At 37.9% G+C, this 16,507-nt stretch overlaps 1 protein-coding gene across 1 annotated transcript in view; it reads left to right on the top strand.

Moving 5' to 3' along the window:
* The window catches only part of ACER3 (alkaline ceramidase 3), a 134,293-nt gene that overhangs the window by 69,025 nt on the left and 48,761 nt on the right, over positions 1-16,507 (top strand). The window contains exons 4-6 of the mRNA XM_066249681.1: positions 6,063-6,115; positions 11,177-11,258; positions 14,027-14,062. Of these exons, the coding sequence (XP_066105778.1) occupies positions 6,063-6,115; positions 11,177-11,258; positions 14,027-14,062 (171 nt within the window). The remainder of the gene's footprint in view (positions 1-6,062; positions 6,116-11,176; positions 11,259-14,026; positions 14,063-16,507) is intronic.

Genomic DNA, 16,507 nt, shown 5'->3' with positions numbered 1-16,507 from the left:
ATTGACTAAATGCTTGTATCTTCTAATCCAGAGACTCTTCAAATTTGAGAAAAGAGCACATTACCAGAGGATGGTTGAGACAAGAAACTGGAAAAAAAGAAAAAATAAGATTAGTAATCTCTGGAGTTTTTACTTCAGGCCAAAGGATCTAGAATAACTCAGTGAAGTTAAGAGGCAAACAGATAAATTGTCCATAACAAGTGACGAGTGTAACTTTTTGACCACTTCTGTGTAGGTATGTCCAATTTTAGAGCAGGATTAAAGAACAGAATCCCATAGAGACATCTCAAGTTTTCAGTTTTGCTGAAGCCCGTTTTACCTATTTATTTATCTGTCTTATATATGTGAAGAAACAACTGGATGAATGTGCTGAGACAAGATGTCAGTCAAGACTAGGCATTGAGTGTAGGGAAGGGATAGGCTTCTCTACTATATGTTGATCAGATTGTGATAAGAATGTTACACTCAGTTCTGAGGACTAACCTAGCATGTGTTCAAATGAAAGACACCAGAATGGTGAAAGAACTAAAAGCTTAGTCATAATGCCTGAGGGGGAAGAACTGGGAATATAGTCATGAAGTGCTTAACATTGGAATATGTTCTGAGAAATGTGTTGTCGGATGATTTCATTGTTGTGCAAATATCATTGGGTGAACTTACATAAACCTAGATGGAATACCCTACTGCTGTTAATTGTGTGTGCTGTTTTCATACAACTGGCAGTGCAGTAGGTTTGTTTACACCACCAGCATTACCACAAACATGAGTAATGTATGTGCTGACATTAGTTTGGCTACAACATCACTAGGTAATAGGATTTTTTTTCTTCTGAGAGACAGACAGGAAGGGAGAGAGATGAGAAACATCAACTTGTTGTGTCACTTTAGTTGTTCACTGATTGCTTCTCATACATACCTTGATGGGGGTGGGTGTCCAGCCAAGCCAGGGTCCCCTTGCTCAAAACAGCAATCTTTCAGCTCAAGCCAGCAACATTGGGATCATATTAATGATCACATACTCAAGCTGGCGACCTTGGGGTTTCAAACCTGGGACCTCAGTGTTCCAGGTCGATGCTCTATTGACTGTGCCACCACCAGTCTGGCAGGTGATTGGAATTTTTAATCTTCTATTATAATCTTATGGGACCACTGTTGTATATGTGTTCCACAATTGAATGAAATGTCATTATATGGTACATGACTAGATTTATATGGAAGAAGAGAAAACATGCTCAGTGACCCACACTCAGCTCTAAATACCAGACTCTATTCTATGCATTTGTTCATGTCTGGCCCTATAGCATTTTCCAGTCTCCTGTGGACAATTTCTGTTTGTTCTTTAAAGTCTCAGGCAAGGTGGCAGCCCTTCTAGGAAGCCTTCCAGGGTCCCAGGGCAGAATAGGTACTCTTCATATATTCTCCCATAGCACTCTGGTCATCTCTATTACTGCTGTTATCAATGTTGATTTATAAATACTATATTTATGTATTTAACTTCTTTATCATAATGTGAGTTACCTATGAGCAGGGACTGTAAAAAAAAAAAAGAGTAGGAATTCTTTCTGATTGACCTTGGTATATCCCCTATTTATATCACAGGACTGCCACATAACACTACATAAGTGTTTTAGACTTATTCTGTGTGGTCCATAGGGAAGAATTGTCTCAGGCAGTAGATGATAAAGGCTGCCTTGGGAGATCTTGAATCTTCTGTCCTTGGAGTTTCCCAAGTATAGGCTGGACAAACAGTTTCATTACTTTTAAATTATGTTGTAGTTCATTACTACAGAATTTTGTATTTGGTACTTGAACAACAGGTATGCATAGGTAAAGATGACATTGTTTTTTCCTCAGAGTCTAGGAGTGAAGATAATACACTAGTGAATGCAGTGATAAAGGGACATACAGGTCCCTGTGGAAATAGAAAGAGAAATTAATTATTTAGGGTAGGAAGATCAGAGAATGGGTTTCACACAGATAACTCAAACACATTTGAGTTGCGTTGTCAAAGATAAATAGGAATTTGCCAGACCAACTAGAACCCATAGGGATATGATAATATGGCTGGCATCTCAGGGCACTGCAAGTAGTACATCATGGTTATAGCCATGGACTAGGAGTATGTGGTGATAATGGTGATAGTGCCACTAGTAATAATAGCTAACATTTGTTAAATTATTGAGTACCTGCTTTAGGCAGGTATTGAACTACATGGCAGATAATGTAGTTTGGGAAACTAACCACAGAACAGATTTAAGCCTCTTGGTCTTCATCCCTGTGAGTCATTAATGGATTTTGAGCAGAGATGGGCCACACTTTGATTTGTATATAAACTCAATTGTTGGCAAGGTTGTTAGCAAGATAACACAGCATTTGGGTGGAGAAGATGGCCTTTGATCCTGAGATCTTTCATCCTATGCTTTATCATTATTATAGTACTATTTTATCATCTTAATCATACATATGCTTTATTTTCTTCCCCTTTTGTGATTTTATGTGCTCTCTAACTGGGCAGAAGTGACATGACCCATTTTTCCAATGATTGAGGAGGAGGGAAGAATCATCAATATTGAAGGACTTCTCCATCTCTTTAATCTAAACATTAAATAATCATGAATACTCCTTGCAGGCTCCCCGTGTTATGTCCTTTCAGGATAAATTTGACTCAGCTATGTTAGGTTATCATTTGTCATACACAATCACTGAAGGAAAGAAATGGCAGTACTACCAAAAAAGAAAGAAAGAAAAAAGAAATGGCAGTACTGCCACTTACCTGGCTCTGGTCATGAGTAAACCATTCTGCCAGCCAGAATTTAGCTTATTGTAGCAACAGAGATATTGGAAACCCAGCTCTGCCTAAAGTGAGCTCAAGCAAAATATTGCCAGTTCTGTCTTAATAATGATTTAGAGCTTGGATGGTATTTTCTTCAGATTTCTTATTCCTGGGTGACTGCTTGGGTTCCAGTTCTGATCCTACCCCTTCACTGGCTACTTGAGGAAAGATATGTATGTCACTTAATCTTTCTGAGCCTTAGTTTTCTCATCTATCTAATGGGTCTAATAATACCTGTAAGAGTATTATGAGGATCACTTGATTGGCATATGTGAAAGTGCCAGCATAGCATCTGGTAAATAAATGTTCAGTAAATATTAGTTTCTTTCCTTTTTCTTCAGCCAGTCAAAACATCTAAAACCATCATTCTTGACCCATTTTTAATGATTCATTTCTTTGAGTACTATTAAGTTATGTGTACCCTTGGGAAGGATAATATTTTAAGCTCTTACTAACTCTTTTCTCAGGATTAATGTGTCACATTCTTGTGGCAACCAGCCAAGAGCAGTGCATTTGGGAATGGGATTGAGGAAAACATTAGAGAAGGGATAGAGACACCAGGAATGAGCAGATGGCTTTCAGAAAAGGGTGCCAAAGGACAATTTAAAATCACTGAACTTTAATATTAGAAGATATTTTTAAAATTTAGTCCAATCTACAAATTTTATAAATGAGAAATAGCTGAAGCTCGGGAAGTGACTTGACTAAATTATACAGAATGTTAAAGGAAAGATTAGGGCCCAGATTTTGTTTTGTATTCTTTTATTAGCTTTACCTGTTTTAGGACTGTGTTTTACATTGATGGTGGCAGGAGTACAAAGGCTTTGCTTTAAGTTTTTAGAAGTCTTCTCCCAGACTTTTTTCATTTATTTACTCATTCAGCTCATTCTTTTTTGTTTTCATTACCTGAAATACAGTTAGTTATAATCTTGGGGAAGGTAAAATTAAAGGCAATTTCTTAATTTTTTATTTGTGTTTTTCTACTATTTTCATGTATTCTGTACTGAGCATATGTTTTGATATTAGAAAAAATGCTAGTAAAAAAATGAATGTGTTTATCTATTTCTCATAAGTAAAAATAAATTTATCTATCCCAGAAAATAAAACCAAAAGAAAAATGTCTGCTCACCTATAACTATTTATAATACAAAAATAAAAATAGCTTAAATGTTAAGTAATAATGTAAACTAATTCATATTGTATAATCTAAACAACATGTTCAGGTTATAAATACCACCTTTCTTTCTCCTTTGTTCACTATCTCAGTGAATGTAACCATCTTACACCTGTGATTCATCTTCAGTTTTTCCTACTTTCTCACCTTTGAACAACCACTGAAACCTCTTGATTCAACTTTCATAACTCTTAGATACATCTACCTCTGGCTATATCAGTTGCCACTATATCCATCATCTCCAACCTGTATTCCTATAATTGCTCCTGACTAGTGTTCCTGAGTCCCTATCCATTTGTCACACTGGAGCAGAAGTACGCTTCCTATAAACAAAACTAATTGTTTTCATTCCTTGAGCTAGGCTTTGCTAGGCTTTTACAAGTGCTGGGGATAAGATTCATAAAATACAATCCTGTTTTCCCAGCATGTCACTTTTTATAGTTCAAGCTCATAAATTTGAACCACAGGCTTTGGGATCTGGCTCCCGCCTCCCTCTTCAGACTCATCTTCAGATTCACACCCCACCCCTCTCTGGAACTCTGTGCTCTTTTACCAGTCATAACTTTGCTAGTTATGGTTTTGAAATAAGACTGTTCTATTTCTGTCACCCAGATTTTAAAGTCTGTGCTCTTTTAACGTATGCTCAGTTCAATTTAGTTATTTAAATAAATAAATATAAATAAATAAGTGAACAAACAAGTAGGCAACATTTGGAGTCCAGACCTTTCTTTTCAGCTACAGATTTGAATTTCTAGTTGCTTGATTGGTATTTTCACCTAGCTATTTCACAGGTACCCCAAATTCAACATGTTGAAAATTGTTCTTGTAATCTTCTCTGTTTTCAGTTTCAGTAAACTGTACTACCACCATCTGAAGTGCTTAGGCAAAACCCTGAGGAGTCGTCTTTGGCTGTGTCTTCTCCCTCACCTTTGTTTCAAGTCAAGCACAAATCCCTGTTTATTTTACTTTTCAAATATTTCTCAAGCCTGTTCACTTACATCTATTCCTAATTCTGCTACCTTAATCTGATTAGCAGCTTCCTTAGCCTGGGCTTTTGTAACCTCCTGGCTAGACCTCCCACATCTATGCTTTCTCTCTTCAAAGCATACAGAGGATTGGTTATAGGATCAGTTTAAGGATTAGCAATAACCTATCTATAACACTTAGCTTAGTATGTTGCTTATAGTTTAATACATAATAGCTATAATAATTATTAATATAATAATAATTATAATAATATTATTGCTAATATTATTTTTCAGAAAAATAGGTTACTTAGATTAACCAAATGACTTCCCTGACCATTAATACTTCTTATGTGTATTAGTGAACATTTTATTCACCTTAAGTGCCATAGGAAAGGGCAGAAATGCAAAAGAATACTGATAGGACCCACAGACCTGTAGATGATGGACATCATTCTTTCTTGGGAGTATGATATTATAGTTTGTTATACCAAATAATCTGAGCTGCCCAGTGAGCCCTGCATTCTACTTAGGTATATGTACATTAGGACAGAGTGATGAATAAATGTGTTTATTCAAAAATAATAAACTAGAACACATTCAGGGTAAATTAGATGATAAATATATAAAAGAATTAGTAAAAGATATTAAATAATGAAGTGACTGTTTTAATCAGGATGTTTTATTTTATTTTATTTTTTGTGACAAAGACAGAGTCAGAGAGAGGGACAGAGACAGACAGGCAGCAGGAAGGGAGAGAGATGAGAAGCATCAATTCTTCCTTGTAGCACCTTAGTTGTTCATTGATTACTTTCTCATATGTGCCTTGGCCGGGGGGGCTATAGCAGACCAAGTGACCCCTTGCTCAAGCCAGAGACTGAAGCTGGGCTCAAGCTGTGAGCCTTGCTCAAACCAGATAAGCCCGTGCTCAAGCTGGTGACCTTGGGATCTCAAACCTGGGTCCTCCACATCCCAGTCTGATGCTCTATCCACTGTGCCACCACCTGGTCAGGCTGTTTTATTTTGATTTACACAATAATTGCAGCTTTATATAACATTCATGTCCTGTTGTCTGTCTTTGTTTCTTATAGCTATTGGATGAACTCCCAATGATTTACAGCTGTTGTATATTTGTGTACTGCATGTAAGTATTTAAGTTTAAAGTTTAGTTGTTTGATATATTTTAAAATTCATATTGGCCTCATAGTGAATTAATTTATATAATTAACTCAGTTAATATTACTGAGAGATTGTAATAGTGTAGATTATAATATTTGTGATCTTAAGGTAGAATATATCTCTGGGAAGTTATAATAATAATGTTACTAGCTTTTGTTTTTGTTTTTTTTGTTTTTTGTTTTTTTTTTGCATTTTTCTGAAGCTGGAAACAGGGAGAGACAGTCAAACAGACTCCCGCATGCGCCCGACTGGGATCCACCCGGCACGCCCACCAGGGGCGATGCTCTGCCCACCAGGGGGCGATGCTCAGCCCATCCTGGGCGTCGCCATGTTGCGACCCTCCTGGGTGTCGCCATGTTGCGACCAGAGCCACTCTAGCGCCTGGGGCAGAGGCCACAGAGCCATCCCCAGCGCCCGGGCCATCTTTGCTCCAATGAAGCCTTGGCTGCGGGAGGGGAAGAGAGAGACAGAGAGGAAGGCGCGGCGGAGGGGTGGAGAAGCAAATGGGCGCTTCTCCTATGTGCCCTGGCCGGGAATCGAACCCGGGTCCTCCGCACGCTAGGCCGAGCTTTTGTGATCTCAATACCCTGTAGCTAATTTATGTGAACTCTTACTTAAATTTTGACTTAACTTGCATAATTTGCCTTTTCTTGAGTTATGAATATATACACATTTAGATAAACATTTTATATATTATGTCATAAAAATATTTATCTACTTCGTACCTGTAATTGTTCTAGAGATACTAAGTCATCTCTGATTCTCACAGTTGTGTAAGATAAATGTGTGTAGTCCCCATATTATAGATGATGAATTGAAAAGCACATGAAATTTAGTAATTTCTCTAAGGATATGTTGACATAAGAAGTGTTCCAACCTGTAGAGAATTTTGATGAGTTTATTTGATCCAAAACAGACAAAAATTACTGGGAAGCCATATCTCATATGTTCTGAGAATGATGAGAATGAGTTTTGCAGTTTCTTTGTGCATTTGGAATGAAGGTGGGGACTAAGGAAGATTACATAACTGTGAGAAAAAGCAAGGCAGAGATTGGATAATAGGATAGTTTACAAGATTATGTGCTTTCTTATGGTGGTTAAGTTTATTTCAAAGGTATGTTAACCTAGCTACACAGAAACAATGGACCAGGCTCTCTTAAGGCAAAGACAAACCTTTTACTAAAAATTATATGCCTAGGCTGTTACTACCCACCATGACCTGACCATTTAGGAATTTATGATCATATCATTCATGAAGTTACTTTCCATAGAACTGCTTTTTCATCCATAGATATTAGCAGAACTTATGTCTAGGTGACTTACCTAAGGGCTTACAGTTAGTAAATGTTAGAGTTGGAAATTGAACTAAAAGATTAATAACCTTACCTTCTAAGTATGTATATATATATATATATGCTGGCTTCTAGCACTAATACTTAATATATATCTGACACCTTATAGATGGTTATCTGATTCTTTCCAATATGACCAATCATCATTGCTTGCTCAAGAATATCTTCTAGCCCTGGTCAGATAGCTCAGTTTGTTAGAGCAGTGGTAGTCTACCTGGTCCCTACCACCCACTAGTAGGTGTTCCAGCTTTCATGGTGGGTGGTAGTGGAGCAACCAAAGTATAAATAAAAAGATAGATTTAACTATAGTAAGTTGTTTTATAAAGATTTATTCTGCCAAACAGCAAAAATCCAACATAAAGTACTTGGTAAGTAATTATTATTGTATGCTTTAACTTGCTGTAACTCTGCTTTATAAATTTTATAAAGTAAAGTTACTTCCCTATTTTACAAATCACCATTACTGTGGAACCAGTGGGCGGTTAGAAAATTTTATTACTAACAGAGATACAAAAGTGGGCGGTAGGTATAAAAAGGTTGACTGCCCCTGGGTTAGAGTGTCATCTCCACGAGCCTTAGTTGTCGGTTTGATTCCCTGTCAGGGCACATATAAGAATCAGCCAGTGTGCCTGACCAGGCGGTGGCACAGTGGATAGAGCATTGAACTGGGATGCGGAAGACCCAGGTTCGAGACCCCGAGGTCACCAGCTTGAGCGTGGGCTCATCTGGTTTGAGCAAAAATTCACCAGCTTGGACCCAAGGTCGCTGGCTCAAGCAAGGGATTACTCAGTCTGCTGAAGGCCCGCGGTCAAGGCACATATGAGGGAGCAATCAATGAACAACTAAGGTGTTGCAGTGCACAATGAAAAACTAATGATTGATGCTTCTCATCCCTCCGTTCCTGTCTGTCCCTGTCTTTCCCTCACTCTGACTCTCTCTCTGTCTCTGTAAAAAAAAAAAAAAAAAAAAGAATCAGCCAAATAAGTGGAACAACAAATCAGAGTTTCTCTCTCTCTCTCTTTCCTTACCCCTTCCATTCTTTTATTTCTTAGAGAAAAAAAATCAATAAAAATAATATCTTCTAGCTTGATAGATGGTAGCACAGTAAGTAGAGCATTAACCAGAGACACTGAGGTCCCAATATTGAAATCCGAGATCGCCAGCTTGAGCTCAGGCTCATCTGGCCTGATGTGGGGTCGCCAGTTTAAGCATAGGATCATTAGCATAATCCCATGGTTACTGGTTTGAGCCCAAAGGTTGCTAGCTCAGCCTGAGCCCCCGCCCGCACCATCAAGGCACATATGAGAAGTACAGTAATGAACTGAAGTGCCAAAACTACGAGTTGATACTTCTCATCTCTCTCCCTTCCTGTCTCTGTCTCTCACAAAAAGAAAAAAAGAATACCTTCTAAAGATATGTAAAACTCAGAATAGTTCAAAAAATAAATTATTTAAAGGGTTCTTCTGAAATTATTTTCTGTAAATGGCTAGACAGTAATTATTTTTGGCTTTGTGTGCTTTATGGTCTCTGTTGTTACTCTTCAACATTGCTATTGTAGCATGGAGACATACAGTGTGTCCGTAAAGTCATGGTACACTTTTGACCGGTCACAGGAAAGCAACAAAAGATGATAGAAATGTGAAATCTGCACCAAATAAAAGGAAAACTCTCCCAGTTTCATACCTGTTCAGTGCAGTTCAATGTGGGCTCACCCCAGTTTCATACCTGTTCAGTGCAGTTCAATGTGGGCTCACACACAGATTTTTTAGGGCTCCTTAGGTAGCTATCCCATATAGCCTCTACAGACTCGTCACTGACTGATGGCCTCCCAGAATGGGGTTTCTCCACCAAACTGCCGGTTTCCTTCAACTGCTTATCCCACCGAGTAATGTTATTCCTATGTGGTGGCACTTCGTTATAAATGCACTAATATTCATGTTGCACTTTGATCACGAATTCGAATTTAGCGAGCCCAGAATACACTGAACTTTCCTCTATACCATCCACATTTGGACTGGCATGGCCGTGGCTGCTCTGTTGTATACACGATATTATGTCATCATCTGCACATGCGCACATGCTGCCACATCATCCTACAGAAACTAGGAGGGTTTTCCTTTTTTATGGTGCAGATTTCACATTTCTGTTGTCTTTTGTTGCTTTCCTGTGACTGGTCAAAGTGCACCATGACTTTACGGACACACTGTATAATCAAATGGCTGTGACTGTGTCCCAGTAAAATTTTATTTACAAGAAAAAAAAACAACCTTAGGCTAAGAAGTTGCCCTTGGACTCTAGTTTGCTGTCCTGATCTAGAAAAATACCTTCGATCTTGGATGGATAGCTTAGTTGATTAGAGCATCGTCCTGAAGCAGACATTGCCGTTTTCATCTCCAGTCAGGACACATACAGGAACAGATCAATGTGTCTATCTCTTTCTTTCTCTCCCTTCCTCTCTTTCTAAAATCAGGAAATAAAAAAATTTAAAAACCTTCAGATGAGCTATTTTTACTAAGTTATCAAGTTCCAGAATTTAAAGATAAAAGATCTTAGAAATCATCTAGGCTACCACCCTTTCTTTACAGATAAGGAGATAGGAGTTGGATCAAATTCCCACAGCCAATTTATTCATCAACTAAGAGAACTCTTCTGCTGCTTGTACCAAAATAGGTTCATTGTGGTGGCGCAGTGGATAAAGCATTGACCTGGAATGCTGGGGTCACTGGTTTAAAACCCTGGCTTCCCTGGTCAAGGCACATACGGGAGCTGATGCTTCCTGCTCCTTCCCCTTCTCTCTTTTTCTTTCTCTCCTCTCTAAAATGAATAAGTAATATATAAAAAAATAAAATAAAACAGGTTCAAAGGTTGGATACTTAATTCATGGGCACGATATTTATTCATATTTCCTTATTTACTGAATATTTCTTTTGTGTCAGAAACTATCCTAGTGACTAGATATAAGGAAAAAAGATTTTATTGCTATACCCAGGGAATTCATAGTCTGGTTAGGGAGACACATATGTAAAGAGATGATTATAATAGAGTGATATATTCTATAATAGTTTGTCTTAGTTTAGGATCATTAGTTGCAAGATGTAGGAACCTACTCAAGCTAGCTTGAGTTAAGAGAGATTTACTTATTGTAAGGACATGAGGAAATTATGTGTAACCCAACATCAGGAAGTATAACCTCATTAGACTGGAAGGACAACTTGACTCTCTCCCTCCCTCTTTTCTCCATTCCTTCCTCTCCACGTGGTTTAAAGTCATTATGTCTGTTTTATCTTCCTCTCCCTGCAGACCACTTCTCTGCTCATTCATCTACGTGTTCATGCAATTTAGTTGCTCTGTTATCAGTGTCAGACTTAAAATCCATATGGCTTTATATTTTGACTCTCAATATTTAATTGATTGAGTCTCCAGCTGTTACACTCCAAATTTTTAGGTGATAGCCTCTCATTGGCCCATTTTAAGTAAGGTGCCTACTCCTGGGCCTTCTAGTCTCTTGGAGGCTGTAGAGAGTACAAGTTCTCTAAGATGAGAGTATGGATGGGAAGAAATGATGGGTATCACTAGATCCTGAGGCTGTGTGCAAGTGGTAAAACAGTATTCTATTTGTTTTCCTAGTTATATATTCTAAATCAATTTTCTTTTTCTCTCTCTTTGTTTTTAAGGTTTGAGTGTTTCAAGATCAAGAACTCAGTAAACTACCATCTGCTTTTTACCTTAGTTCTATTCAGTTTAATAGTAACCACAGTAAGTCATATTTTGTTTCTAACAGATTGCTTAATGTGAACTAACCATTTATGGAATTTGGCACATTTTGCTTCCAGTGTTTGCTTCATGCTGTTCAAACTGGAATATTTCTAAACAAAACTCAGATACTGCTTCTTTGTTTCCTGTGTAGGTGTTATTTCTCAACAAAAAGTTGAAATAACTTTTTAAAACTCTGGTTTAAAAGAATATGGGAAAATCAAAAGGCTCATATTTAGTAGAAATGGGAAAAAATGAACTTTTTTTCATGGATGGATATAATGCCTCCTATTTGTTAAAGAGAGAGAGAGAGAGAGAGAGAGAGAGAGATTGGCTCTGCTCTATTGAGCCTAATATGACTATTTTTTTAACCTTTTTCTGATAAGTTGAGATACGTGGTCACTTGTGATCCAACCTGAATGCTTTTTCCCCACCTCACAGGAATTGCATTTTAAATAAAGAGATACTCATTTCAACAAATTTTTATTGCAAACCTACCATATCAGGCAGTAGAATATATAAAGATGACTAAGAAGCAGTTTCTATGCTTGAGAAGTACATTCTAGTGGGAAGTCAAACATATAACCAAAGAATTGCTTCAGAAGATGATAATTGCAATAATAGAGGTGAAAAGTAGTTATACAATGATGAGATAGATGAAGGAGTATCAATGAAGATTGCTTAAATGGGTCCAGGAAAGCACCACAGAGAAGGCACTTAAGCTGGGATTTAACTGATTTGGAGTTTGCCAGGCCCTTGGGCAAGAGTGCGGTGAAGCATTTCTAAATTGACTACTACATTGTCCATAGGCATAGAAACGTATATACATGGATAGTGATGGTACAGAGGAAGGTGAGTGGTTGCTTTTACTGAATAGAGAAAAGATCAGAAAAGGCTTCAAGAAAGAGGTATAGTTAAAACTGAATCTTTTGTGTGTGTGTGTGTGTGTGTGTGTGTGTGTGTATTTTTCTGAAGCTAGAAACCAGAAGAGACAGTCAGACAGACTCCCGCATGCGCCCAACCGGGATCCACCCGGCACGACCACCAGGGGGCAACGCTCTGCCCACCAGGGGGCGTCACTCTGTTGCGACCAGATCCACTCTAGCGCCTAGGGCAGAGGCCAAGGAGCCATCCCCAGCGCCCAGGCCATCTTTGCTCCAATGGAGCCTCGGCTGCGGGAGGGGAAGAGAGAGACAGAGAGGAAGGAGAGGGGGAGGGGTGGAGAAGCAGATGGGCGCTTCTCCTGTGTGCCCTGGCCAGGAATCGAACCCGGGACTTCTGCACGCCAGGCCGACGCTCTACCACTGAGCCAACCGGCCAGGGCTTAAAACTGAATCTTGAAGGATGAGTGTTTGCCAGCAGGGGAGAGTTTCTGAACAAAGTCAAGAGCAGCACGTTTAAAGATACAGAAGCATGAAACTCACATTGGGAAGCACTGTACTTCCTGGAGCCTGGAATGAAAAAAATGGCAAGAGGAGAGCAGTGAAGCTGAACAGGAAGGCAGGCGTGAGATCATGGAAGGCTTTGAAATTTTGGATTTTGTCTTGTAAGTGGTGGGAGTTACTTCAAGGTTATGATTTGGAGTTTGATTTCTCTCTGCCATGACATTTTAAAGGTGTAGTCCTATAATGCAATAAATGCATGCTAAATCTTGAAAAGGCATTGAATTTAACCACCCACATGACATTGGAGCCTAAAACTAGGGTTTGTGTAACTGGGAACACATCTAGGCAAGTGAGTTAGAGGTTTTGGGAAGTAGAAGTTTCCAAATGTTTTAAATATTTTCACTTACTATACACCTGTTATGCTAGACACTTTCACATATTTTAGCTTCTTATTCCTCACCACTATTATTCCCGTTATCCAGGTAAGGAAAAAATTAAGGTTTTTTTTGGTTGTAATGCTACTTACACTTGCTCAAAGCATGTAGCAAGTAAGTGACAGAGTCTGAAATTTAATTTGTCTCTAACTCTAAGGCCAGTGTTCTTTCTTCTGTAGAACAGATCTGCTACAGGGCTATCAGGTATAACTTCTTCAGTTGTCAGGAGTATCTGTGCATCTTTGCCCCTCCTCCATGTTCATGCAGAGGCCAAGAGGCCAGAGTCATCCACAACAGTTTTTTTTGTTTTTGTTTTTTTTTTTGTATTTTTCTGAAGTTGGAAATGGGGAGGCAGACACTCCTGCATGCACCCGACCGGGATCCACCTGGCACGCCCACCAGGGGGCGACGCTCTGCCCATTTGGGGCATTGCTCTGTTGCAACCAGAGCCATTCTAGCGCCTGGGGTAGAGGCCATGGAGCCATCCTCAGGGCCCAAGCCAACTTTGCTCCAATAGAGCCTTGGCTGCGGGAGGGGAAGAGAGAGACAGAGAAGAAGGAGAGGGGAAGGGGTGGAGAAGCAGATGGGCGCTTCTCCTGTGTGCCCTGGCCGGGAATCCAACCCGGGACTCCTACACACCAGGCCGATGCTCTACCACTGAGCCAACCGGCCAGGGCCATCCACAACAGTTTTGAAACATACAGTTTACCATGATAAAGCTAGCACTGGGGGAGACTCACCTTAAGTACTAGTCCTTTTTGGGGAGACCCACCTTAGGTACTAGTCCTCCTGTGTCATGCCACCTAATCTGATTGGTTTCATATGGCTGGAGTCAGATCTAAGTAACAGACTTAGAGAAGTAGGAAAAGTTTGGGATTTGCAGAATTGTTGGAATAGGTTTTCTTTTCACCTCCATAATGCACTTTATTCATTGTGTTTTACTATTTTGCAGGTTTACCTTAAGGTAAAAGAACCTGTGTTCCATCAGGTAATTCTTAAAAATTATTACACATTTGATTGTTAAAAATATTTGCCTGCCTTGTGTTTTCCTTTTCTGGTAAATAATATATAGATACAACTTTTGAAAATGAAATGATAAATATCCTAAGAAAATTCAATGTTGAAGTCAGAGGTTGCAAACTCAAATGTCTATAGGAGCCAACGGTAGGTAACAGGAATCTCCCTGGAACAGCCAATGCCCAGGCCCACCTGGTTGTATTGGTGGCCAGTAATTCAGAGGCAGCATTGCTCTTTCAAGCTGAAAACAACAGGAAGCCTTATGCATATACATATATGTCTTTTTTATGACATTATTTTCTAGAGAAGATAAATAGAAAATTCCTTGAATATTATATTTTTCCCTAATATATATTATAATAGTTTTAAGGGATGGAAGGTTACTTAAATTGAGGGGAGCAAAACCAAACTTTACTGTAGTAAATAATTATTTCAGTGCATCCCATACTGAAACCAGAATAAAATAAAGTAGCAGACCCTAACTAAAGAGAGCTATTGTTTATTGAACATGTGCCTGACACTATGCTCATTACTACACAGACTAATCTCCCCAGCAGTCTTGCAAAGTAGGGATTATTTGTCTATATTATAAAGGAAATGAGCTCAGAAATATTAGGTAATTTGCCCCATGTTTACATAGTTGTTAAGAGGCAGAGCCAAGATCATAACCTAGATATGTTTGACTCCTGTCACCATTCTCTTAACAAACTAGCAAATAAAAATAAATAAAATAAAAATAAATAAGCACACATTTCAGGAGTATCAGAGGCCTTATAGTTTTAAAATATTTTGTGTCTATATAATAAGTAAATGTTTCTATAACTTTTAAAACTGAAGCCGGACAATAATCATCTAACTGAAATTTTCTTTTTTAAATTCCAAAACCACATTATTGTGCCTTGCTTCTCTGCAGGCCAACTGAAAGTAGACACACTAAAGTGGACATTACAAGAGAGGACACCTTCACTCACTTCCCTGTTTATTATAACTTGAAGTGATGTCATTATTTAGAAAGATTTATTGATACAATGTAAAAAATGAAGAAGTAAGGGTATGTATATGAAAAGTAGTTCAGTTTTTATAAAATTTTTGTTTGCTTTTATAAGAAAGAAAAGTCAACCACAAAAAAACAAAATTTGGAAGTTTGAGGTTAATTTTTGTAAGTTTATGGCCATCATTTTTCATTTTGTGTTTTAGACCTATTTGACATTATGTAATAAAAGTAAAAAACTATTCATATAATTTCCCATGCTTCAATTTCCATGTGTTTTTCCAGTATTAAATATTTTCTTCTCTAAGTATAGTGGGAATGTTTGTTGATAGGAAGGGAGACAAAATGAAAGCTTATAGCTATGGCTTATATACTAGGCTTAGAGATGAAAAAATCAGGATAGAGAAGTGAAGAAGTAGGGCAATACTAGGATATAGTGGATAAGCAATCTGAAGGTTGAACATACTCATTTATTCAACAGATATCCACTGTGTACCTTCTCAGTACCAAATTTTGAGCTGGAAGTTGGAATTTAAGAGGCATTAGAGTAAAACTATAGTCAGACAGACCTGGATTCTAGTCTAGTCTCTATACTTACTAGCTGTGTACCCTAAACAAATTACTGGACTTCTTAGAGCTTTTTAAGTGCCACGTAAATGAAATAAAGAGGTCCCTATTTTTAAGAAGCTTATTATACCACCTAAAATTGATATAATAATCTCTTAAAGTTGTCTGATGATTAAATGAGATAATACATATAAAAAACCCTTAGCACATAGTAAATAGTAAGCATTAACTAATCTTAATTACCAAGGCAAATAAGATATGGCTGCTGGTCTCAAGGTGTTCACTGTCTGGTCAGGACATAGACTCGTAAAAAAATATTTGTACTAATATATGTCTTGTAATAAATAAGTAAAGGCAGTGCTAATGTAGACAAGAGCACAGTCTGCTAAGATGACTGGAGAGGATTACAAAGTACATCTATTGCAGATAGCTGAATTATTACTTACTCTAGTATTAAAAAACAAGTTTAAAAACATGGCCCACTATTGTGATACAATAGTATTTCTTGCTATTTTGTAAAGCTTTATTTAAAGAGGGCTTTGCCTCAAATATCTAATCTAGAATATCCTATGCTGATCCTGGTAAGTAACTAAAATTGAAACTTTCTATTTGTACTTATGGCTTAAAATTTTTTTACCCCTACTTATTTGCTGAGTATCGTTCTTAAAAGGAAACTGCTTTTTTCTGAAATTCTTCTATTTGTAAAAGTTTGGAGTATTGCTTTCATTCTTTTATATGACTGTTGATATTCTCCATATATATAGAAACTTAGAAAAATTATTTTGGAATTTTTAAGTGGAAAATTTTTTTGGAGTTTATGACAAGATTTGCAGTAACTTTCAAGATCTTAAAAATAAT

Source organism: Saccopteryx bilineata, chromosome 1, assembly GCF_036850765.1.
Source record: "Saccopteryx bilineata isolate mSacBil1 chromosome 1, mSacBil1_pri_phased_curated, whole genome shotgun sequence".
Taxonomy (NCBI): Eukaryota; Metazoa; Chordata; class Mammalia; order Chiroptera; family Emballonuridae; genus Saccopteryx; species Saccopteryx bilineata.
This window is presented reverse-complemented; position numbering and strand designations above follow the sequence as displayed.